The sequence below is a fragment of the Muntiacus reevesi genome, chromosome 3 (genome assembly GCF_963930625.1).
Source record: "Muntiacus reevesi chromosome 3, mMunRee1.1, whole genome shotgun sequence".
Classification (NCBI taxonomy): domain Eukaryota; kingdom Metazoa; phylum Chordata; class Mammalia; order Artiodactyla; family Cervidae; genus Muntiacus; species Muntiacus reevesi.
Window position 1 is genome coordinate 102,320,874 of NC_089251.1, and position 26,659 is coordinate 102,347,532.

At 42.1% G+C, this 26,659-nt stretch overlaps 1 protein-coding gene across 2 annotated transcripts in view; it reads right to left on the minus strand.

The window, feature by feature from the left end:
* The window catches only part of FBXO42 (F-box protein 42), an 81,813-nt gene that overhangs the window by 33,895 nt on the left and 21,259 nt on the right, over window positions 1–26,659 (minus strand). The window contains exons 2-4 of one of the 2 annotated variants that reach the window (XM_065929889.1): window positions 12,820–13,086; window positions 10,179–10,295; window positions 419–553 (exon numbers count right to left, since the gene is read on the minus strand). In XM_065929889.1, the coding sequence (XP_065785961.1) occupies window positions 419–553; window positions 10,179–10,295; window positions 12,820–13,069 (502 nt within the window). In that variant the 5' untranslated portion in view covers window positions 13,070–13,086. The remainder of the gene's footprint in view (window positions 1–418; window positions 554–10,178; window positions 10,296–12,819; window positions 13,087–26,659) is intronic. The other variant, XM_065929890.1, reaches the window with a different exon arrangement.

A 26,659-nucleotide genomic window follows, 5' to 3' on the forward strand; every position in this document is an offset into this window, starting at 1 on the left:
ATGTTTCATACACTCCCCAAATACCTGAGCTGGCAACAACAAAGGACATTCATAGATCTTAGCCCTGGGACAACAGCTTCTGTCAGTCAACTGCAGTTCTCACGACTGTGCCACTGTTACTTCACCTTCATACCAAAGAGACATCACACCTGGACGAGCACTTGAGAAAACCACACGGACGGATTCACACAGTAGTGCAGCGATTCTGGCAGGGTTCCAACACTAATGATAAAGTATAATTCAAAAAAACACAAAGACCTTACGCAAGCATATCGCTCTTCAGCGTTTACAAGCAGATTTGACAAAGGACCTGGGGCCCCAGTAATCTGTTCTTGAGACCAACACCAAGAGGGTCGTGAGTTTCCATGCAAGGGGAGTTTCCCTGTAAGGGGGCACGGAGCGCCATTTTCTCTCTTACCTGAAGCCAAAGGTCGGATCCACTCTTTGCTATTTAGGTCAAGTCTCCAGAGGTCATTGAAGGCAGCATTGCAACTGCTCTGGGTACAGCCTCCAAACACATACATAGACTGATTCGCATCATAATAGCACGCACCTAGAAAGAAAACAATTAATGAACAACTGGTGTCTAATTTTGAAGGTACTCTAGGACCTTAACTATAGTCCATGTCTTTCAAAGATCAATTATTTCACACATATCATAACTGCTACCAGGTACCAAGCTTTCCATAACCAGCCTTGTGTCTTCCAGTTCATCAACACTACATTAACCTTTAAACTAAGGACCAGAGAAAAGCTACGGAAATGTTATTTCTGAGCACACTAAGCAAGCTGACAATGATATTACATAAGACAGCATAATTCTAGCAAGAGCACACGAGAATTTAGATTCAAAGTGCTCAATGAGTGAAATGTCAGTGCAGCTCCATAATTAATCTGAATTTGCATCATTATCCTCGCGGGCTAGAAGAAGAGAGTCACTGCTAACAGAGGACTCAGTCCTCCCATTTCTCTCCACCACTCCTCTTACTGCTTTTGCTTTCAAATGAAATGTGAAGAAATAAAACAATAAACAAGACTTTATATGAAAGAGAATGACAGAAAACAATTTTAATCAATGCCACAAAGCAACCACACATATGGAACCAATATGGCTTGGGGATCTCAGAGTAGTATGGTCCCCAAACCACCAAGAGAGAAAACATGAAAGTCATTAAGCTCCTAGGTGTATCCAAAAGCCACCAAAGCTGACTGGTTGGTGCTGAACAGAAAGCCAACGCAGGAAGTGACACGTGAAAAGCACCAAGGTCGGCCCTGCCCGGCGGCACAGCAGATAGGAATCTGCCTGCCAACGCAGGAGACACGGGAAGATTCCACACGCCTCAGGCAACTACAGCCCAGCACCACGGCTGCTGGAGCCTGCGAGATCCAGGGCCTGAGACCCCAGCTACCAAGCCCACGCGCCCAGAGCCCTGCTCCACGAGGAGCCCCGCACAGCCAAACGTAAACACATACTTTAAATGAGTACACGAAAAGCACCGAGGTCTCTAAGAAAAGCCTGCTTAACTAGGTGACGATATACACCTCACCAGCGGACACCGTCCTGAAGGCAAGAGTCAATGGCTGTGAGAGGGGCTGCTGCCCTAACACCAGGATGACTGGAGGCAGGGCCTGGACAAGACACGTGGAAGCTCAGCTCCGCCCCAGTGCTTCTCCCCAGGGAGCGCATGCAGCCTCTATCCTGTGGGAGAGACGGCCATGCTCCTCACAGCTCTGCATTCACCATCTTGGGTTTTACGGAAAAGAGCAGAGCAAAACTTTTCATTCATTCCATGCATATCAGTGGGAAAACCAGACCTCTCAAAGTCAAACTAGGCTGAAACAGTTAAGCATCATGTAAAAGGAAGCGGAAAGGGAAAAGAAATTCGGAGGCTTGGCCCACTGGGGCAACAGGGCTCTGGTGCTCATCCAGCCCGTTGGTAGGTCTGGCTCAGTCTAGCCCACCACTGGTTTTAAAATCTCTTCTGGACTCTAGCTCAGAAAAAGGGAAATGCTACTGCTATAACCACCTCCTGTGATACACAAACGCTCTGGGAATAACCCTCCTTTTTTATTTTTTCTAAACACAGCCCACTTGATAGGCCTTTAAGGACTCTCTACACTAGGGAAGCCACATCTGAAAGTTGGATGAGTTAAGAGAAAATAAAAGCAATGTGCTCAGTCACTTATACCCCGTAGTCTCAGCCAGGGGAAGGAGTAAATCCGAAACATCTGACCTCTAACACTGCACAATAACAAAGCTACAGACTTTTCAAATTAACAAAGAAATTAAAGAAACTAGAGATACAAAGAAATGAAATGCTGTTTAATCGTCAACAGGCTCACATCTGCAAAATACTTAATTACTCCCAAAACTCAACCATGCTACGATGGAATATGAAGGGTAACATGATTTCACACTTTCCACTACTTCCTTTTTTATTTTCTGATGGTGCCATGCAGTTTGAGGGATCTCAGTTCCCTGACTAAGGATTGAACCCAGGCCCCTGCAGTAAAAGCATAGAGTCATAACCACAGGGCTGCCAGGGAATTTCCCCACTGACTTTCTTTGCCTTGAAAATAACTTGCAATCCATATCTAAATCAGTTTTTACATTAACATCCCAATAAGAAAGGTTATTAAGGAGTGTAATCCTGGGAATTCCTTGGCAGTTCAGTGGTTAGGACTTCATGCTTTCACTGCCCACAAACTGTGCGGTGTGGCCTCCCAAAAAGGAAAATTCTACATAATTTCATTGCTCATGTTTCAGAGTTGTTAAGTACCGCAAATAACAATAGATCAAGTTAGATAACATTCAACAAACAAAAAGGATAATTACTGTAGCCACACTTTAATCTCCACTAAAGCCGTTAAGCTTCAAGTATCCTGGTCTTCTTATACCTTTTTTGAACTAGCTGCTCCAACAAATTGGGGCAATTTTAAATTGACCTGACCGGTGCCCAGCATAAGAGAACATTCTATTCCTCTGGATAACCCGGAACCCCAGAACAGAAATTAGCCATGTCCCTTGTCTTCTGAAACTCTAACTGAGGTCCATTATGACAATGTTTAATAAGACAAATCCATGATTTCATGACTAAAAGAGTCAGGAGCTCATTTATGTCCCACTATTCCTCAAAGACCAACTCCTGGCAGTTGCTTCCTTCATGCAGTAAAAGAACACAGTGCCTTTATTTTTCAAAGAGGTAGCAAACATTCTGCTCTATTTGGATTGAAAACCTAGCCAGCAGCTGGCCCCGTGAGATCTTCACCACGTGTATTTTAATCCTATACTAAAATAAGGCAAATGGCATTTTCCTGCTCTCTTTGAGCAAACAAAGGCTTGTGGAAGAGGAAGGCACAGCCCAAACTCTATGCAAAGCTAATGGGACTGAAATGACAAGTTTCACACAGTGTATTTTCAACGTCCAGCAGGCATTATCAACAAAGCTTGGAGAGGAAGAGAGTCAATTTAGGTAGCTATGTTTAGAACTCAGATGTAATGAGAATGAGAAAACAGCCATCAATAGTACACTCACATATTTTAAGCATCCTACTGAACTGTGTTTGTCTGTTTTTATTTAAGGCGCCTACGTGTTGGCCTGAGTGGGGGTGGGGACCCAACAAACTCAACGGGCCTTTTAAACAAACTAAGAATCTCAGCAAACACCAGGGCTCAAGTAGGTATTTCCTTTTACCAAAGCTCTCCACCCAAACAGAACATTTTCCTTTCAGAACATACAGACCATTGGAATGTACTATGCAGAAGTTACTGTTCATTGTATGGTATGATTACCCTGCTAAAAAAAATATTAATAACATTGAGAATGTGATTGTTCCAATAGCTAAATCTCTTCAAATTTTCTGAAATGTGCTTGACTGCTCCATGAACAACTACTAAAAGTCACATGCCTCAAGTTAAAATTTAATAATTCCTATTTGAAGACAAATCACATATTCACAATCACACACACAGTAAGCAGAGTTTTCAGTGTCTGAACACTCTCCCACTGCACTAAACTTCTCTAACGTTCAAGGCCTTCCAGGTTCATATGTTTCATGGTGCTGGTAGTCACTAAACCCTCTTGTTTCCTCACTTGTCTCCAGGGAAAGGTCCTGAGGCATCTATCCCATGCTTAGGTTGTCACGTGTCTAGCATCTACAAGCCAGGACACACGTGATAAGGCCTGTAATTACATAACTATGGAGTGAGACAGGCTGCTTATCCAGTCTGGGCCTGCTGGCTGCTGCAGAAGCACGGTCAGCATGCGTATGGAGTGACCTGACCATATGTGCAGCCTGAACGCCAAAACATAATTCTGGGTACTCAACAGACCCCTGTGTCAATCTGAAAGGGACATTCTACCTTAGTCAAGAGTTGCATGTCTGGCCATACAAACACTCACCAAATAACTAGGAGAACTGGCTTCATTTACTTCCCCTGCATTTTCTGTCTCGCCTTTTACATAAGAAAGATGCTCTATTGCTCATATCTTTGTTACACAATTCCACAGAATTAATTGATGTCAACTATGAGCCAGGAGTTGTGAGAGGTGCACAAGATGTCTAAGACATGGGACCAGAGTGTTCTCAGGCAGACAAGAACCTTGTGGAGGAGACACCATCATTATCCTATCATTTTGCAGGTTAAAACATATTTCTACAACTGTTTCCTCAATTAAATTTCCTAGTAACCTGTGGCACAAACAGGATTTGTTATACACATTTTGTGGAAGTGTGGATTAGAGAAGCCAAGGAACTCGCTTCCCAAGTCTGAAGCTCTTCTTTGGCATGTACTCTCTCTTACACAGATAATTATCATAAAAGGCAGATGGTAATAAACATTAAGAGGAAGGTATGAAGAGTCTATTAAGGCAGTATAAGCAGAGAAAGAGAAGAGCTTAATCTCCATACCGGGGAATTTGAGAACAGTGTGAAAGGAGGTAGATTTTGGCTTTGTCTCCTAGATGAGTTTTAGAGGTCAGGACACTTTCTGTCATTTAACAAGGGGAAATATGTCTAGGGGCTAAAAGGCAATGGGCGGGGAAGGGAAATGAAATCAGGGCACCTAAGCAAAGCCACGAAGTCGGGAATTTCAGACAAACACGAATCGTGTGTGGGTAGAGCCTGGCTGTGTAAGGATGCAACCGTGAGTCAGGCTGAACAGGTAAGCTGGGGCCCTGAAGGCCACCAGAGTGGAGACGTCCACCTGCAGCGCAGACAGGCTGAGGCTTCTCGGCAGAGGAATGATAAGGTTGGCTTTATGTCTCAGGTTTGCAGTGCTTCCCGGCTCAGGGCGCCTGTCATTTTGAACAGGTCAGTTCGTTGTGTGCAGGATCATCCTGTTCACTACAGGACATTCGGCAACCCTGGTCCTTGCCTACTATCCGCCTGCGGTACTTTCCAGTCGAGACAGTATGCCATGACCTTGCATACGTCCAAAGGCCCCAGGAGGCGGCACTGTCCCCTGTTTTAGAGATGGCTACCAACAGTGTCTAGACCAGGTTCAGATGAAGAGAAAAGGTAAGAAGAGTGTTTAGAAAAGATTTAGGGGGACTTCCCTCTCGATCCTGTGGTTAAGACTCCAGGCTTCTCCTGCAGGAGATACAAGTGTGATCTGACTGCAATGTAGGAGGGAGGGAGGTGGGGGAGGAAAGGAGGAAGAAGAGACAGGAAAGATGGAATGATTAAGTCATAAGTGTGAGTAATGGGAGTAAAAGGAAAGACATGAGACAGACTGCAGAGACCGAACAGAGTCAACAAGATCTGACTTTTGTTGTTGAGGGAGGGAGAGGAACTGAGCATGAAACCAAGATTTCAAGTCTGTATAATGGAGAGAATGATAATGCCATTCACTAAATTAAGCAGAGAAGAAGATTGGGGGGAACTACTGAATTTGGTGATGGACAGGGAAGCCTGGCATGCTGTACTCCATGGGTTCTCAAAGAGTTGGCGACGACTGAGCGACTGAACTGAACTGAACTGTAGGTTCTGCTCAAAATCCTTCAAGCTAGGCTTCAGCAGTATGTGAAATGAGAACTTCTAGGAGTATGAGCTGGGTTTAGAAAAAGCAGATGATCCAGAGATCAAATTGCCAACATTTGTTGGATCATGGAGAAAGCAAGGGAATTCCAGAAAAACAACTACTTCTGGTTCATTGACTACACAAGCCTTTGACTCTGTGGATCACAACAAACTGTGGAAAACTCCTAAACATGGGCATATACACATTTTACAGATGAGGAAAGTGTCAATCAGAAGAGCCAAGGAAATTGCTTCCCAAGTAAAAAGCTTTTCTTTAGCATGTAGCCTCTCCTACATAGATAATTATGGTAAAATGCAGATGGTAATAAACACTAAGAGACAGACTACCTTACACTTCTCTTGAGAAATCTCTATGCAAGTCAAGAAGCAACAGTCAGAATCAGACATGTAACAGATGACTCGTTCACAATTGGGAAAGGAGTTCAACAAGGCTGTATATGGTCAACCTGCTTATTTAACTTACATGCAGAGTACATCATGTGAAATGCTGGGCTGGATTCATTCATTCACATTCATTCATTCATTTCACATTCATCCGCATGTGAAATGCGGATGAATCACAAGCTGGAATCAAGAGTGCCAGGAGAAATATCAACAACCTCAGATATACATATAATACCACTCAAATGGCAGAAAGTAAAGAGAAACTAGAGTTTCTTGATGATGGTGAAAGTGGAGAGTAAAAAAGCTGGCTTGAAACTCAACATTCAGAAAACTAACATCATGGCATCTGGTTCCATCACTTTATGGCAAACAGAAGTGAAAAAAGTTGAAGCAGTAACAGGCTTTATTTTCTTGGGCTCCCAAATCACTGTAGATGGTGACTGCAGCCATGAAATTAAAAGATGCTTGTTCCTTGAAAGAAAAGCTATGACAAACCTAGACAGTGTGTTAAAAAGCAGAGACATCACTTTCCCAACAAAGGTCTATATAGTCAAAGCTACAGTTTTTCCAGTAGTTATGTATGGATGTGAGAATTGGACTATAAAGAAAGCTGAGCACAGAAGGATTGATGCTTTTGAACTGTGGTACTGGAGAAGACTCTTGAGAGTCTCCTGGACTGCAAGGAGATCAAACCAGTCAATCCTAAGGGAAATTAGTCCTGCATATTCATTGGAAGGACTGATGCTGAAGTTGAATACTTTGGCCACCTGATGTGAAGAGCAGACTCTTTGGAAAAGACCCTGATGCTGGGAAAGAGTGAAGGCAGGAGGAGAAGGGGACGACAGAGGGTGAGATGGTTGGACGGCATCACCCATTTGAGCAAGTTCTGGGAGATGGAGAATGACAGGGAAGCCTGGTGTGCTGCATTCCATGGGGTGGCAGAGTTGGATACAACTGATCAATTCAACAACAACAAAGGGTTCCAACACTATTTGTTTTAAAACACCATCCTCAGGCTTCCATGGTAGTCTAACATTTAAGAAGCCACCTGGCAAAGCAAGGGTCACCGGCGGGACCCCTGGTTTGGGAAGATCCCACCTGCCTCAGAGACACTAAGCCCATGCACCACAGCCACTCAGCCTGCACCCTGGACCACTCAAGCCCCAGCTATGGAGCGGTGGCACTCAGAGCCGCTCCGTGCAACGGGAGAAGCCACCGCCCACGAGAAGCCGTACACCGCCACCACAGCGAGCCTTCCTGCGGCAGCAAAGACCCACCACAGCCAGTAGCAGATAAATCTTGAAAAGGAAAAAAAAATCTTAAGAAACGTCCTGTTTTTAGAAATCTTGTCTCTGCTCCTCATTCCAAGCATGTGTAGATAACTGAAGTTACCCCTCCTTCAACAATAAATACTGGACCTAATATGGATCCTCCCGTAATTTCATTAAATATTTTCAGCAAGGATTCATCTAAATTTTACTGCAAAGTATATGTCTATGAACTCCTGAAAACATGTGAGACTCTTTCAAAACTATTTTTATGATCATAATAAGTAGCAGTAGCTGAGGAAGTAGTCACCGTCTCTTCACCGTGCTGACAGCCACACTAATGGAGCCAAAGCAGTGCTGGGGAGACTGCGACAGCCCGTGCTCGGCTCAGGACAAGGGAGCTCACGCCTCGACCACGCACTCGCAGAGGAGAACCGATGGAAGCCGGTTCCGACCTCGCAGACCCCCCCAAGAGTCTCACAGACGCCTCCCTCCCACAAAGTCCAAGAACGGCACTTTTGAGATCCACTGCCCTGGGGGTTTACAACAGCATGAGTAAAAACAGCTCCCCGAGAGCACTGGAAACAGCCGACAGTTCGACTCATTCCTCTGATCTATTTAGATTCAGTTCAAAGACAATGAAGAGCCACCGTTTTTCACTGAACGCCTCTGGATATGAGAGTATGGGGCACCGTCTGGGGTGGTCAACCTCCAAGAGACTGCCTGGGATCCTCACTTCCCGGTTTTACACCCTCGGACAACCCCATGTGACCTACAGGGTGGAGCAGAAAGGATGGCATTCAGCAGAGATGAGGCTGCAGAAACACCGTGGCTGCCACCTCAGCGTCTCCGTTTCTCTCTCGGATCATTCATTCCGTGGGAAGCCAGCTGCCAAGCCATGAGCAGCTCTGTGGAGGAGCCCACGCAGTAAGGAACCGAGTCTTCTCTCAACGGCTGCTAAGTGAGCTTGGAAACAGATTCCCCAGGCCTCGGCAGAGCGCGCAGGGGACGGGAGCCCTTACTGACAGGCTGACTGTAACCTCACAAGAGACCCCAAGTCAGAACGTGCCAGCTAAGCTACTCTCAAATTCTTGACCCTGAGGAACTCTGTGAGATAATAAATCTTCTTTTAAGTTGGTAACTTTGCAAGTAATGTTTATATAACATAGATAACCAGTAACTCTCCTTCCCCTCAAATTTCAAAATACAGCTTAAAAAAAGAGACACAAATATAAAAGTTAACAGTGAAAGACAATATGAGTTAAGTGCCAAATCAGTATTCCAGACATAAGTTCAGATCAGGAAAAATTCTTCTGTGGCCCAGAGAGTTGAGAAAAGCTTTCCCCAAAGAGCTACAACTTGAACCGAGCTTTCAAGAAGAAGCAGGCTTCAGCTAAGTGGACAAGAGTACTCCAGGGAGGAAGAAATGAGTACAGCAAAGTGACAGCTTAAAAAGAGGGGAGCTCTTGGGAAAAGTCAGGAGATGAAGTAGTAAATGCAGAAATAAGTCAGCTTAAAGAGGGTTTTAAATATGACTAAGTTTAGCTTTTATCACTGGACAGACACTCAAGGTTTCTGAACAGGCAAGTAATGTAACTACAGCAGTAATTCTGAGAACTTTCCAAGAGGCTTCCCTCTCTTCTCAACGAACTTTTGTAAAACCACTCATATACATACACCTTTACTGGTCTACAATACAACACATCGCAGTCTCACTTTGACGGATGGATATGAATCACCAATGGGCTTCCCCTGGTGGCTCAGCGGTAGAGAAGCCACCTCTGGAATGAAATGATACTGCCAAGTCCCTGGCGGTCCAGTGGTTAGAATTCAGTGCTCTCTTTGCTGGGGCCTGGGTTCAATCGCTGGTCAGGGAGCTAAGATCCCACATGGTGTCCCCGGGGGGAAAAAATACATAAAGTGGCATCTGTAAAAATCAGCTAAAATGGAGAGTTAATTCTAGAATAAGTCAAAAACTCTAAATTATGTCTATTTGCCAGAACATTTTATTTATAATTTTATTACTTAAATTTGTATTTTATAATCAATATCCTTCATGTTCAAAATTTGTGTGTGACCCCAGTCAAATTCCGTGTTTGCTGAACACATACCATGCTAAAATAAAGAGTTCTTGGTGAACTGGCTACTCCCTAAACAGGATCACAGAAACACCCTCATGAGCACCTTTCCTTCGCTCTTCCATTACCTGATGTCAAGAGTTTAAAAGCCCAAGCACAACACCTTGACCTCCTTGGAGTACAGATACTAGAAAAATCCAACGAAAAAGCAAACATAAAATTACACCACAGTGCCTACAAAACATTTAGGCTCATGTTCTTCCCTAATTCTGGCTGCAAAATTAATATGAATCCTCATTTTATATTCTCTTCATTAAAAATGTCAGACAAAATACAAGCCTCAAAAATAGTTTTTGGAAACATGACCGCTGGCAAGATGGGACCTGTTTTCATGATAAATACTTACTGTGTGAGAACCGCTGGGTGATGGGGGTCCCGGGATAAGGGTATGTCCGACTCTCCCACTGGATGTTCCCTTCCTGAACAGCCTTTATGAAACCATGGTAACACTGGTGGGCTACACCTAAAGACAAAAGTAACCAACGCCTCAGCCTGGACTCTTCACTCATAAACCAAATTATAAAATTGAATCTACTGTCTCATCACTTTTTATAAGATGTAAGTTTCTTTGAGGAACTCCAAATTTCTTTGTTTTTTTTCATTCAAAGACAGAAAACAAAATCACGTAAGTTCAAAACTGGAAGATCTAATCTTCAGATTTTACCAAGGTTAAATGACTCCCTCAAGGTGACACAATCTGCTCACACTTTAACTCTGCTCTTCTTACATCACATCATGAGGAAACACATCAAAATAACTGGTGCTGTTTACTCCAAAACAAAGAGGCTTGGGAGATAATTTAGTTTTGCGAGAAAAAAATACGGTAAAACAATCTCTGGAATATAACAGCTGTTCAGTAAATATCTATAGTTAGACCACATATTCTACGTATTAAACAAGGAGATAATAATTAGCTGACAGTGGATTATGAAATGATGAATTTATAACTAAGGAAAGCTGTCTAAAAAAAAAAAATCAGAGTTTTTACTATAATGCTAGATACATGTCATTATATACATGTCCAAACTCACAGAATGTACCCCCTGAAGTAAACCACAGATTTTGAGTGACAATGATACATCAATATCATCAATGCAGGATCATCAGCTGTAAAATGTACCACCCTGGTGAGGATGCTGAAAGTGGGAGAGGCTGAGTGTCTGGGAGCAGAGGGCGTATAGGAAGTCTATGACCTGTGCAATTTTGCCGTGAACCTAAAACCACTCTAAAAAAAATGAAGTCTATTTTTTAAAAAGTGAGAGCTTCATACTTCTGGAACAATCTGTTTTTCCAAGACATGAAATTACTATCTTATTTCAAAGAGAAGCATTTTGAATGAAGTGTACAATCAATTATTTACATTTTGAAAGAATACCACTCTTGAATTTATGCCACCTTGAGGATCCTTAAGCAGGATCAGAGAACATGTTTTCCAGTGATGATCATTCTCCCTTGGCTGAACCCACAGATAAGAACTAGAATATGAAAAAGACATGGCCATTTTTAATGTGTGACCATACTGTCAGCTATACACTGGTAAAGTAATGCAAATTTTCAGATCGTGGATTGAGATAAGGCAGTAATGAATAAAAGACAGACACGTAACGATGGAGGGGAGAAAAAACTGTGCTGGCAGTGACTTCTCCCAGAAGATCTAAGATTGGGAATGCGAGGCTAGGGTTTTTTTCTCTTAAAAAAACGAAAAAAAGATCGAAATGATCCAAGAATAAATAAATATCTTTGATTAGATCACCACCCCTCATGTATGATTCTTCCTCCTCTATTTCCGAGGTAAAACCATCTACCTCCGTAGTGCAGGGAGCCAGTCTCTCCTGCAGAGGCCATTAATTCTGCAAACAGAAGCAGGTTGTACATACCAATGTTACCAGTTGTGAGCAGATGCGCGCAGGGCTGGGGGAAAGTTTCAACACAGCTGGTCCTTATTAGCCATCAAGGTTGGACTCTGGACAACTGATAAGGACCCTACTCCCCAGAGAACCACTCTGGTTCTAGGAAAAATTTTAAGACTGATTCTGATCTAAACATTTTTCCTCTCTCATATCTCTGGCTGCCTTGCTCACACCAGCAAAGAAAAAGTCAATACAACCCTTGCTTTGATCAAAGATTATTCAACTGGCTTGGTCATCTTCATTTAAAAAAAAAAAAAGCCCTTTCTACCTAAAATGGAATGAAATAAAATAACTGTTATTAATTAAAAATACAGGGGACTGCCCTGACAGTCCAGTGGTTAAGAGCTGACTCTCCAGCATAGTGGGTGCAGGTCTGATCCCTGGTCGGGGGGCTCAGACTCCACATACCTCATGGCCAAAAATCAAAAAACCAAAAACAGAAGCAATATTGTAACAATTCAATAAAGACTTTAAAAATGGCCCACATAAAAAAATATTTGAAAAAATATAGTATAACTAGTAACCTCAACATTTAGTTAAAGCTGAAATCTTGATTAGAAAATGGAGGGGAAAAAAAGGAGAAATTCATTTTAAAAAGTAAAATACATATATAGGATCTGGGCTGTTTAGAGATAAAATCAAGCAGTAAGTGCTTTCATAACTCCACATCTGCCATAAACAGCTACTTTAAGCTATTCACAGTTTGCTATGAGGACTGTAAAGCAGTTACAATAGTCCTGACAATGATAAGAGTTACATGAAGGTTTGCTCTTACTGTCAATCCATATTCATCCCTACTCTACCTATTCAAGAATAATACAATTTACCAGATCAACTCCAAGAATATGCAGGAAAAGAATCCTCATTTTAAAACTGCAAATTGGATTAAAAACTGCAGTATTCAAGTTGTTCATAAACTAGGCATGATAAAGAGAAAAGGAAAATGTCCAGAGCTAACTGTCTAAGTTTTAGAACCACAATAAATATAAGGGAGAAAAGAGAAAATGAAACTGAGAGATTAAAAGTCATTCAAAGAAACCTTAAATGAGTAAACAGACCTCCCGCGTCCCACAGTACCTTTAATAAGCCGGTACCACTGCTTGCAGACAAGGGCCGCAGTTTTGTGCTCCTGGTATGGGGAGAGGAAGGAGAGGATATACTCCAAAACTTCTTCTGGCAGCTCAGACATGGACCTGTTATGTCGAGTCTCCTCAACCTCCAGCGCCGCGCGGGGCTCCTCATCTGGCTCCATCGTCCCTTCCAGCACGGTTTCCTCCTGGTCCACAGCCATGAAACTGTCATCTTCGCTGTCTGAGGAGCTGGCCATGACATTCCATGCGACAGCTACAGCAGGAGAGAGGCACATCAGTGTACTCTGTCTGAAGTTCTGAAACAGCTCAGGCACACGCAGCCAAGCTGTTCACGATTTCTTTCAGGTGCTCAGATTGAAACCTGTCCTTCAGCACTTCCCCACACTGGCTGTGAACTACCTTAATTTGTCAGGTACAGCTCAAATACCAAGCCCATCCCAAATATCTAATAAATCTCTAGAAGTTTCTGATAGCAATTTTTTTCCTCTTCACTGAAAACCTAGAGTGTCAGCCAAGTTCTGGTATAACCATAAAACCAAAAGACTTGAGCTCAACAACTCCTCTAACTCAAGGATATATGATCGGCAATAACAAAGGGAACGGCAACTAGCTTCCCTCAGCCAGTAATATGATTCAAGACCTCAAACGCGGAAGAAAAAACTAACCGCGCATCCTAAAAGAGTAAAAAGAACACTGAGGACATGGGAATAAGAAATGATAGGGTGCTTTTTTGAGCTTTTACACAAGACAGTTCACTTAAAGAGGATAGTAAATATTCTAATAACAAGCTTAACTAGCTGTAATACCAAATACAAGGCAATATTTAAAACAGGAAACATCGAAACAGATCCGAGGAGCCAAAAACTGAAAACAATATAAATACCCATCGACAAGAGAATAGATAGACTGTGCTACATTCAAACAGCAGGAAGGAAGGAACCACAGATTCACACATGGGTAAATCTTAATCCTGAGCAAAAGAAGACAGAAAAGTACATACTACATATCCATGCTTATATCAAATTGAACACTAGGCAAAAACAATTTATGTACAATATCTTAAAAACTGGAAAGAATGATCACAGCAAGAAAAACATGAGTCAAAACTCATGAAATTGCTCCTAACATAATGCATCTGCCAAACTAGCTCACGATACTGCAATGCCTCCTAACCAAGTGGCTGCTGATGAACCGATGGTGGTGAACAATCGGGGGCTACTGAGAAGCAGGGGATTGGCCTAATGCTCACGGTCAGGAGGGGGGCGGTGCAGAGGAAGGGCAGCAGCAATCCCCTCCACTCCCTGGAACCAGAGGACTGTGATGGGTGTACTGCAAACTGTGTTAAATAAAAGATCCTAGATAGCCACCTCTGCTCTGCTTTGAGTGAACTCTTTTCCACACGCTTATCTTGCTAGAGGAAGGCCTCTCCATTTCCAGCCCTAACTCCTAGGCTGAAGAGTACAGTTACACATCAAAATGACTATACTACCCAAGGCAATCTACAGGATCAATGCAATCCCTATCAAGTCAACAATGGCATTTTTCACAAAACTAGAACAAAAATTCTTAAATTTTGTATAGAGACATAAAAGATCCTAAATAGCCAAAGCAATCTTGAGAAAGAAAAACAGAGCTGGAAGAATCAGGCTCCCTGACTACTCTCCATGCTACAAAGCTACAGTAATCAAAACAGCATGGACGTGGCACAAAAACAGAAATATAGATCATTGGAACAGGATAGGAAGCTCAGAAATAAACCTATGCACCTCTGGTCCATTAATCTATGGCAAAGTGGTGCTGGGAAAACTGGACAGCTATATGCAAAACAAAAATGAAATTATAACACTCCTTAACACCACACAGAAACATAAACTCAAAATGGATCAAAGACAAATATAAGACCAGAAGGAAAACACAGTCAGACCACTTTTTGACATGAATCGCAGCAAGGTATTTATCGAGCCATCTCCCAGAGTAATGGAAATAAAAACAAAAGTAAATAAGTGGGATCTAAATAAATTCAGTAACTTTTGCATAGCAAAGGAAACCATAAACAAAACAAAAAGACAACCTAGAGAATAGAAGAAAATACTTGCAAATAATGTGACTGACCAAGGGTTCGGTTCAGTTCAGTCGCTCAGTCGCATCTGACTTTGCAACCCCATGGCCTGCAGCACCCCAGGCCTCCCTGTCCATCACCAACTCCCGGAGCATGCTCAACTCATGTCCATCGAGTCGGTGATGCCATCCAACCATCTCATCCTCTGCCGTCCCCTTCTCCTCCTGCCTTCAATCTTTCCCAGCATGAGGGTCTTTTCCAAAGAGTCAGTTCTTAGCATCAGGTGGCCAAAGTATTGGAGTTTCAGCTTTAGCATCAGTCCTTTCAATGAATATTCAGGACTGATTTCCTTTAGGATGGACTGGTTGGATCTCCTTGCAGTCCAAGGGACCCTCAAGAGTCTTCTCCAACACCACAGTTCAAAAGCATCGATTCTTCGGTGCTCGGCTTTCTTTATAGTCCAACTCTCATTTCCATACATGACTACTGGAAAAACCACAGCTTTGACTTAGATCCCACGGAAGTCACAAAAAGAAGATATGCCACTAATTCCTCTCAAAGAGATTAACCCAGTAAGAGTCAAAGACACACACACACACACACAAAAAAGAGTCAAAGACACAAAGCATACCAACACAAGACAGACTGTGGTACCAAACAAGAAGTTCTAGCAGCTCAGGGAAGGAAGAGATGGCTTCCAACTAGTTTGAGAAGGAAGTTACACAGAAGCAAGCCTTTGAAGAATAGGGTTAGGGTTAGTCATCCCAAAGAATGAAATGGGGGAAGGTGGAAAGATGAAAGATTTTGAAGTTACACTTGGTCTTAGCCAAAAGGCCGAGAAGCGATAAGATTTTCAAGTTACTGTTTCCTGTACCAATGTTCTTTGTCACTTACAGAAGTACTTTTAGGACAAAAGGGCAAAAGCTATTTTTTTGCGTGATGGGCATTTTATCACAAGTACAAACTACGTAATATCTTATGTACATTAACAGAAGTTCCTAATCTGCAAACTCCTTAACTCCTGACAGTCGATATTTTGACCAAAAAAAAGTCTAGAAACAGAGAAATTTGGCATAACTTCGGTTGCTATTAGCAAACTAAGCTATTTTGACAAGTAAATTCAGAGAGCTGTTTCTAGAAAGCATTCCAAGTTTAATAACAGATATCAGCTACAATGAGGTTCTTTTTTTACCGGTTAACTCATCTCTCTGTGTTATTTAAGAGTCCTTTTAATGAAATAGAAAAATGAAGTGTTTCCCCAAAGTACCCATCAGGATACTTTCTTATCACTCTTGCAATGGCTGACGTTAAATGAAAGCGGTTGATGACTATCAGGGAACAGCAGCAGAAACGCGCCAGTTCTCAGGGCCACGGCCCGTACTCACATGCAGCCGGCGGATTTCACTGCATATAAATGGCCGAGGAAAACGTACTGGTTTCAATCAATGAAGATATTCTAGGTTCTGAAAATTCCATATATTCTAGGCTCAGCAAAATGTTTCATGTAGAATAAACTGAAAAAGTGTAACGGAACTTTAATACCCCAATTTGCATTTTGTGAGAGCTTGAATTTTTAGATTTTAAGTAATAACATACAAAGTACAGAACAATTCTAATTGTGTAATTTAACTATAACACTGATGTGAGACAAAAGGCTTTCATCGGAGTCCAGTATGAATCGGAGGAGAGTTAGAGAGTAGGTGCATTAAAAGGTGCAGTTTTCTGGGCTTAGAAATTTTCTCTTGAAAATAATTGTTTATGAAAGACAATGGAGAAGAGGCAGATAGCCACGCTGTAACAGCAGTTAACTGTACTAGCCCAGCGGGGGCTGCACCAGGCTGCAGCGAAGCCCACGGCACGGCCACCTCTCCCTCCACGCGTCCGCAGCACTGAAGACCTGCCTTCAAACTGGCGGTTACTGCACTGCTGTCTGCCTGCCTCCTCCTCTTCCCCAGGGCACAACAGGAAACAATTCATTTCTTGTATCCATATACACACTCAACAAAGCTGCTGAATGAGTAAGCAGACATAGTCTCAGGAATTCATTTCAGAGTCAACAACAAAACCTAAATGTTCAATTCTAGATATCGTGATAAAAAACAGAAACTTCCTACCAAAAACTTAAATAAAACTAATAAAATCAGAGACTTCAGATGGTTAAAAGAAACTAGAGAGTAAAAACGGGGCATAAGGACTTCCCTGGTTGCCCAGTGGTTAAGACTCTGCACTTTCACTGCAGAAGCCATGGGTTCCATCCCTGGCTGGGGAATTAAAATCTTACAAGTTGCTTGCTGCTTCCAAAGAAATAAAAAAATTAAAAAAAATTAAAAGATAAAATGTACAGTTCCTAAAAAATCATTACTATATTTAAAATGTTCTGATTTTTTCTGCCGTTATATACCCTCACTCTGACAACAAGGGAGGAGTAAGGAAAATCCACCGCATGCCAAGATTCTCTTGGCCAATTTGGGGAAAGCTTCTATTGCAGCAGTTCTCAGACCTCTGAATTTCACAGATCAGCAAGTTTTTTTGGACTGATCTAGGGTCAACAAATTTTTATTTTTCCAAGTAAGGCAAAAAAAAAATTCCAAAAGGCAAAAACAAAAAAACTACATACACACACACAAGTCCTACCACCTAATATCATCACAGTTTCATAAAAAGGTGTTTAAAAACTCAAGCTGGAAAATCATAATCTCTGAACAACGGCTTTTACTTCCAAGAAAGGAAACCTGGACCTCCCCAGCAGTACAGCGGTGAAAGACCCAGCTGCCAGCGCAGGGGACACAGGTTCAATCCCTGCTCTGGGGGAGTCTACACGCCACAGGGCACCTGAGCCCCCAGGGCAACTCACACCCCACAGCTGAGCCCACACCCCACAGCTGAGCCCACACCCCACAACTGAGCCCATGCGCTGCGACCACTGACGCCCACGCGCCCCAGAGCCCACGGTCCACAGGAGCCTCTCTAAGTGAGAGAGACGCCCTCGCACCGCAAGGACAGAGCAGCCCTCCACTTGCCGCAACTAGAGAAAGCCTGCATGCAGCAACGAAGACCCAGCGCAGTCAGAAGCATTATAAACGCACACATGCATAAACCCTCAAAGCAGTAGGGGACTGGACCAATGTTTCTGGGACTATGATTTCACTGCTATGTCATGATAGCAACATTTCATTTTGCTACTTATTTGATTTGTGAAAAAAATCCACAATTTAAACAAGTTATATAGTCTGAATTTATTAAGAGGCTAATTTAAATTAAAACTCCAAAAAAAAAAAAAAAAACTCCCAGTATGCTGGGAAATCATTTTCTAAAGAGAAATTTCCTAAAGAGACAATGATGGCTACTGGCAAGAATGCATGAAAGATGAATGCAACCTAATTTCTTTTAGAAATAGCTTAGCTGCTCTTTTGTTTCATTGGCTGGTAAATTTACAATGCTTTTTACTCATGTGTTTCCCCTACTAAATTCTTAAGGTCTATTTAACAAGGCTTAACTGTAGCACTTTTCTTATTTAAATTGCAGTGAAACATATCAATTCTTATTACTGTTTTTTTTTTAATTATTATTACTGTTATTTAGGGATGTTACAGCAAAACTTACAATTTCAAACTTTCCACAGAAGCTAAAGCGTAAAACATAAGATGCTATTTTATGCTACATTTAATAAAAAAAAAAAGGAAAAGAAGAAAAAGGAACAAATCCAGACCTCATTGCAAAATGATTTAAGTTGGAAAACTCTTCAGGATCCAGAGGAAAGTCTATGAAATAATAAGGAAAACAAAAGTCTCCCCCGGGGGTAAGGATGGCTAGAGCAATTACCACTTCATGGCTTCAGTTTTAAGAAGGGCTAACACCTTTCTAGTTCACTCATCCACTACAGATCTATTTCATTGGAAAGAACACATTTTTAAAGTTTTATTATTATCATTTTTGGCCGTGCCATACAGCTTACAAAATCTTAATCCTCTGACCAAGGACCCAACTCCTGGCCCCTGCAGCGGAAATGCTGAGTCCTAGCCACTGGACCACTAGGAAATTTCCAGAAGGAATAATTTTTTAAAAATCAGAAGAACTGAACAATATCTTATTGTTCAACAACATACTCATGTTCAGAGCAGCACTGTTCACAACAGCAAAAAGGTAGAAACACCACAAATGTCTATCAGTGGATAATGGATAAATAAAATGTAGTATATACACAATAACAGAATATTATTTAGCCTTAAACATGAAGGGTATTTTGACACATGCTACAAGGAGAAGCCAGAAGACACTATGCTAAGTGAAACAAGCCAAACACAGGATTCTGACTCTATGGGGAGCCCAGGGCACTTAGGTCATACCGCTAAGGAGAAAGGCACTGCCGGGGAGCAGGAGGGAGGGGAGGCCGGGAGCTATTGTTTAACGCGCATGGGGTTTCAGAGGAAGACAAACACATTCTGGGATGAATAACGGTGATGGCTGCACAACAATGTGAATGTACTCAATGTCACTTAACTATAGTTAAAAATGATTAAAATGGTAAACTTCATTACATAAATTTACAATTTAAAAAACTGCATAGAACACAGATGCACATTTTTCAAAAAATTAAATAAATTACTGTGTAAATTGCAATTGCAGTCACTCAATCATGTCCGACTCTTTGCGACCCCGTGGACTGTAGCCCACCAGGCTCCTCCACCCACGGGATTCTCCAGGCAAGAGTACTGGAGTGGGCTGCCATTTCCTTCTCCAGGGCATCTTCCCGACCCAGGGATCGAACCCGGGTCTCCCACGTCGCAGGCAGACGCTTTAACCTCTGAGCCACCAGGGAAGCCCATGGAACATCACCAGGACCTTCAGAAGGCCTCTGTATGTCCTGCTCAACCTTTTGTTGTTGTCGTTCAGTCGCTCAGTCATGTCTGACTCTCTGCGACCCCATGGACTGCAGCACGCCAGGCCTCCCTGTCCTTCACCATCTCCCAGAGCTTGCTCAAACTCATGTCCATTGAGTCAGTGATGCCATCCAACCATCTCACCCTCTGTTGTCCCCTTCTCCTCCTGCCCTCAATCTTTCTAAGGATCAGGGTCTTTTCTAATGAGTCAGCTCTTCACATCAGGTGGCCAAAGTACTGGAGTTTCAGCTTTAGCATCCGTCCTTCCAATGAATATTCAGGAATGATTTCCTTTAGAATTGAGTGGTTGAATCTCCATGCATTCCAAGGGACTCTCAAGAGTCTTCTTTAACACCACAGTTCAAAAGCATCCATTCTTTAGTACTGAGTCTTCTTTATGGTCCAACTCCCATATCCACACATGACTACTAGAAAAACCATAGCTTTGACTATACAAACCTTTGTTGGCAAAGCAATGTCTTTGCTTTTTAATATGCTGTCTAGGTTTGTCATAGCTTTTCTTCCAAGAAGCAAGAGTCTTTTAATTTCATGGCTCCAGTCATCATCTGCAGTGATTTTGGAGCCCAGAAAGATAAAGTCTGCCACTGTTTCCACCGTTTCCCCATCTATCTGCCATGAAGTGCTGGGACCGGAGGCCGTGAGCTTCGTTTCCTGAGTGCTGAGCTCTGAGCCGGCTCTTCACTCTCCCCTTTTCCTCCTTTCAGCCTTTACCCTGGCTCATCCTGGAGTGCCACTCCCCTGGCGCCTCAGATGGTAAAGCGTCCGCCTGCCCTGCAGGAGACAGGGTCCTGATCCCTGGGCCAGGAAGATCCCCTGCAGAAGGCAATGGCAGCCCACTCCAGTATTCTTGCCTGGAGAATTCCAAGGACAGAGGATGCTGGCAGGCTACAGCCCACAGGGTCGCAAAGAGTCAGACAAGGCTGAGCAACTAACACCTTCTCTTTCAACCAGAAGTAGTCATTATGCTATTATATTTATCAATCCCTTACTTTTCGTTACAGTTTCACCCCATAAGGATGTCACATAAAAAAAAATACATTGCTTAGGTGTTAAACATAGCTGCAATTCACTGTAGTGTAAAATCTTGTTGTATGAATCAGTCATAATTTATCTCTGTTGAATGAAATCAGTTACTTGTTATGAAATAACAAATATTAACTTCTCTAGAAGAGTGGCTTTCAAATTTTGACGGCAACCACAGTAAGAAAATATATTTTACCTCACAGTCCACCCACATATATACATACAGAACTAGGAAGAAGTTTCACAAAATAATACCCTTACATAAAGCACACTGATACTTTCTATTGTATTTATCATTTAAGAAAATTGTTGGTCAAATGCCACTAAACCGTCTTCATTCTAATGGGCTACAAGCCCAGGTTGAAAAACAATTCTCTAGAGTATGTATTCAGGTGTGAAATTGCTGGGTGTGGGTTATACATATTTACTAGATAAAGTCAAACTGTCTTTTAAAGTGAGTGTTCCATCGCTTCTCGGCCTTTTGGCTAAGATCAAGTATAAAGTGAATGTTCCAATTTACACTCCCACCTGCAGTGTATACAGCTGTTAATTTTAATTTGATTTAAAATCATAAAATGGTCTTTAAAAGTTTATTAGGGGCTTCCCAGATAGTCAAGTGGTTAAGAATCTGCCTGCCAACGCAGGGGGCATGGGTCCGATCCCTGGTCCAACGAGACCCCACAGGCCTCAGAGCGACTAAGCCCGTGCACTGCAGCTGCTGAGCCAGGGTGCCCAGAGCCCCTGCTCGGCAACCAGAGATGCCGCTGCAGTGAGGAGACCTCACACCGCAACTAGGAGAGCCCCGCCCGCCCCAGCTAAAGAGAGCTTGTGGGCAGCAATAAAGCCCCAGCGCAGCCAAAAATAAATTTAAAAAATAAAAATAAACAGCGCAACCTCGGCTTCATTAAAAAAAAAAAAAATCAAGTATGCTTCTGGCCGTCTATTCGTTTTGTACAGTATCTTGATTATCTGAGAGTTGTATAAATATTTGTTGAGTTAGGTGCCCACCAAGACCTAAGCCAACATTAGATAAACAATACAGATAGTTACTACTTTTCACCACTTCACAAGTTACAACTCTTCTCATTAATAACTTACCTAATTAAAACTCATATTTTACATCTTATTGCTAGGACTTCCAATAAAGCCCAGACAAAGGCAAGAGCACAAAAACCAATCAAGATACAGCATGCCCAGCCAGAATTTGCTTTTAGGCAGAAAATATGCCTTAAGACAGAACGTCCAGGAATAAGTGAAAATTGCCAATGCCAACTGCCCTTCTATATATGTTATACCATATCGTATTCAGATGGATAGTGTGATGGCTGAAAATCTTTAACACCCTAATTTAAATTTAAGAGTCCACATTTAAAAGGATGGAGTGAAGGAAATTAATTTCTATCTTTGACTTTCTTTAAATTTGCTATAATCTCAGGGAAACTGATTCTGCATACTATATCAATTGTCTGTTGTTGTTTTTTTAAAAAAACAAGAAATGTCAAAACTCAGTACTTTGTACCACTCTTATAAAAATAAGCAAAGACTGTACAAAATATAAATGTATTCAAAAAAGCTTATAATATGAAATTCCAGATAGAAAGTAATATGCAATGGTGACATTCTGTACTTGGAGCCAAAGGTCAACTGAATGATCTGTTCTAAATAGCTGACTTTTAAAAAAATAACCTTATTTATTTATTTACATGTATTTTTGGCTGTGCACGCAGGAGCAACTCCTCAGCTCCAGGTGTCTGGGCTCCTCACTGCAGTGGTTCCTTTTCTTGGGCAGCAGAGGCTCGAGGCCTTGCGGGCTTCAGGCTCCGGAGCACAGGGTCAACAGCTGTGCGGCACGGGCTCAGCTGCTCCGAGGGCTGTGGGGTCTCTCTGCACCAGGCTTCTAACCCACGTCTCCTGCACTGGGAGGCGGACTCCTCACCACTGAGCCACCAGGGTCAACAGCTGACTGTGAAACATTCTTTTAAACAAATCGTGCTCAGAGATAGCTGATTTCCAGTGTTGTACTAGGGTCTAAACATTCTCTCAAAGAAATCCACAAGAGCATACTATAAAACTAAATGCCCATAGTTTAACTGTTCCACATTACTACTTCAGAGCAGTTTACAAATTCTAAAATCAAACTGACATACACTAGTAGAGTTCCCAGCCACACAGTAACAGTATCGTACAAAAGAAGGATAATACCTAGTTTGTCAAGAGTGATAAACTTCCGTTACTTCTTTTAAACTGCAAACCATCATCAATACTTCAAAAAGGAGATATGTTAAATGGAGAGTACATAAAGATTAGCTAAATAGACAAACAGGTATGCATTAACATTAAACTTCTCCGGAAGAAAGTAAATACATTAAAGAGAGTTTCAGGATGGAAAACAGTGATCTTGAGAAATTATCAAGGAAAAAATATTTGAAACACCCTGTCATACCTAATTATATAGCAAATAGGTGGCATAACACCACAGAGATAGAAATTAGTTCAAGTAGCTTTAAAAAGCAATATTTCTTACTACACATCTTTTGTGTGTTATATTTTAAGTACAAAAAAAAATCAATTAAAAAAAAGCTGTATTCCATAGTCTTACTTGTAGTAACAATATTGCCATTGGTTTTTTTTTTAATACTACAGGTACAGTGTAAAGCAAATAAATAATTATGTTTACTCCATTAAAAGCCGAAACCAAAATAAAAAAAAAGAGAGATACAAGTATAAAATTAAAGAGATAAAATAAAATTCCTGCAATTATAAATATAAATCAAAAGTAACAGTAGGAACTCATTTTTTCCCCTCTTAAAAGAAAGTATTTCCTAGCCTTGTTCATTGAAAAAGATTCAGAACAGAAACAATGACATCTCAGTAGCAATGAATACCCCTACCACCTGGACTGTGGTCTCTATATATTATATTTTCCACTAAAATGAAGTAGGTCTCCTTCAAGAATGGCTGCTTCTACAGTTGAGGTAGGAAATGCACAAGAGCCTGGAATATCTTCTTGTGCCCCAAAGCAGAGACCCCTGAGGACAGAAGCAGTCATATCAAAAGGGCACAGGATCCAACTTGAAGGCACTCCCACACCCCTGAAAGAAAACAATCTGGGCATAAAAAACACAAAAACCTAGGAAAGCTGTTACGGATTTAAATGTATCAAGTATATTAAAATCTGTAAGTTCAAATGATACCAAGGAAAATTCACTGGTCATGAGGAGAGGCTGCTAAGGGACTAACTCATGATTACTAAAACTCAACAAAGGGAAAGAATCAAGTTCTTTTCCTGCCTTTCCTATACTAACCATAACCAAATAGTTAATACAGGAAAGAACTTTGGGAGGAATTCTACCTAGATGAAGAAGGAATGACAGATAATCACCATTTTGTAAACACTAATAATTTATAATCAATAAAGAGAGCTAAAAGCTACTATATAAAAGACTGATGGAAAACATTATAATCAGAGAGATCAGGCAATACCATCTGAACCTAGACCTCAATCTCTGAGACCACCGGAAATCACACCTCAGGAGTAATGCAACGGGAAGTACGCAGAACTGCCTGTGAAGCATGCTTGCTCTAACATTTTAATTGATTCATGGCTCTACATCAGGCTAAAAAGACTAACTGCTGAAGGCAGTTTCTGGACCTCAATAAAAGTGAGGGGGAGCTGAAAGAGCCAGCAGCTTCCTGAGTTGAGGAGACAGAGAGCAGAGTTCAGGGATAATGAGGAGGCTGGACCACGTGGGGCAGGATTCCAGAAAGGAAAGAAGCCACACAGAAAAAGAACTCCAGAAATCTCTCGTGTCCTCCTAAATCTCTGCTTAATAGTGTGTGACATATGCATGGTGAAACTCCACAAAGTCAGGAAAAGAATTACAAGGAAGTTGTCACTGGACCAGTTCCCACAGTTCACAAGCAGAAGACACTCAAGTTCCACCAAGTCAGATTGGACAGCTCTTGGTAATCACCTGGAATACCCAGTGGAGACCCCAGAGAGCTCACCGCAGGGATAGGGCTAAACTGTCCTGAACTGAGGACTACTCTAGATCCACCTTAGCAAGACCTAAAAACAGACCTCAAAAAGATGAAACTGATCAGCCGGCAACTTAACTGTCTGCCAAAACATTCTTTAAAGAAAGACAACAAAAGCCACTTATCCAACACCCAACCAAAAATGACTAGATGTGCCAAAAGAACTCCCCACTCCCACCCCAACCCCACCGAAAAGACCCATACTAAGAGAAAATTCAGTCAATAGGAAAACCCCTGAAATGGCACATGGAAGAAGACGACAAGGACCTTAAATCAGCGATAAGCAGTATAGGCACTTCCCTGGCAGTCCAGAGCTTAGGATCGCCTTCCAATGTAGGAGGTGCAGGTTCTGTCCCTAACTGGGAAGCTAACATGCCTTGCAGCCCTCCCCACCCAAAAAAAGAAAAGCAATACTGTAACAAATTCAATAAAAGCTTTAAAAATGGTCCACGTTTTAAAAAAAAGAAAGAAAAATCTAGGGCTTCCCTGGTGTTCCACTGGTTAAGAATCGTCATGCAATGCAAGGGACACCGGTTCCATCCCCGGTTCATGAAGATCCCACGTGCTGTGGGATCAACTAAGCCCATGAGCCACAGCTACTGAAGCCCACGTGCCTCAGAGCTTGTATCCTGCAACAAGAGAAGTCACTGGAGTGAGAAGCTTGCACCCCATTCACCACAACTAGAGAAAGCCAGCATGCAGCAACGAAGACCCAGTGCAACCAAAATTAAGAATAATAAAATACTTTTTAAAAAAGAAGTAGGACTTCCTTGGTGGCGCAGTGGATAAGAATCCCCCTGCCAATACAGGGCACATGGGTTCGACCCCTGGCCTGGGAGGATCCCACGTGCAGGGGAGCAGCTGAGCTCGGTTGTGACAACCACTGAGGCTGCACACTGCCCCTACTGACGCCTGCGCGCCCGGAGCCCGTGTCCGCGAGAGAAGCCTCCGCGCCGCAGACAGCAGCCCTGCTCGCCGCAGCCAGAGACGGGGGCACGCGGCCAGGAACACCCTCACAGCCAGAAAGAAGGAAAGAAGCATACCACTGTTATGCTCGAGCAACTTAAGGAAAGCATGACTGTAATAGAAAGAGAGAAGATATTTAAAATGAATTAACAAAAAACTTTCAGAAATGAAAAATATATAACAAGAAAACGTCAGGGGTCAGAGAAGGGAGAAGGAAAGAATTAGGTGAAATTTTAAGACAGGAGCAACACAAACTATCCAAAATGAAACACACAGAGAAAAAAAGACAAAAAATCTAGCAGCGCCTCACTAACATTTGCAACAGTGTCAGACAGCCTAACACACTTGTGACCCGAGTCCTGGAAGAAGACAGAAAACCAGCCGGGTAAAGATTCTTCTCTAAAATGGTGAAAATTTCCCCACATTTGATGAAAACTACAAGCCCAGAGTTCCAAGAATCTAAACAGACCAGGTAGAATAAAACACATACACAATGATGAAACCAGACCAAAAAGCACATCACAATCAAAATGCTGAAAATCCGTGACTGGGAATGACTGTCAGAAACCACAAAAGCCAGAAGTCAGCGGGATGGCGCCTTCAAAAGCTGGAAGAGAAATAACCAGCCAATACTTTAAGGCTCAGAAACTAAGGACTAAAGTTCCAAGTAGGGACTTCTGCTGGTAACAGCAGAAAGCCAGAGCTGGAAGCACAGCTCGCTGGCATACTAATGGAATTCTATCTCAATCAGTTATAGATCGAAAAATATGAAAAATCCCATGGCTGATTCATGTCAATGTATGACAAAAACCACTACAATATTGTAAAGTAATTAGCCT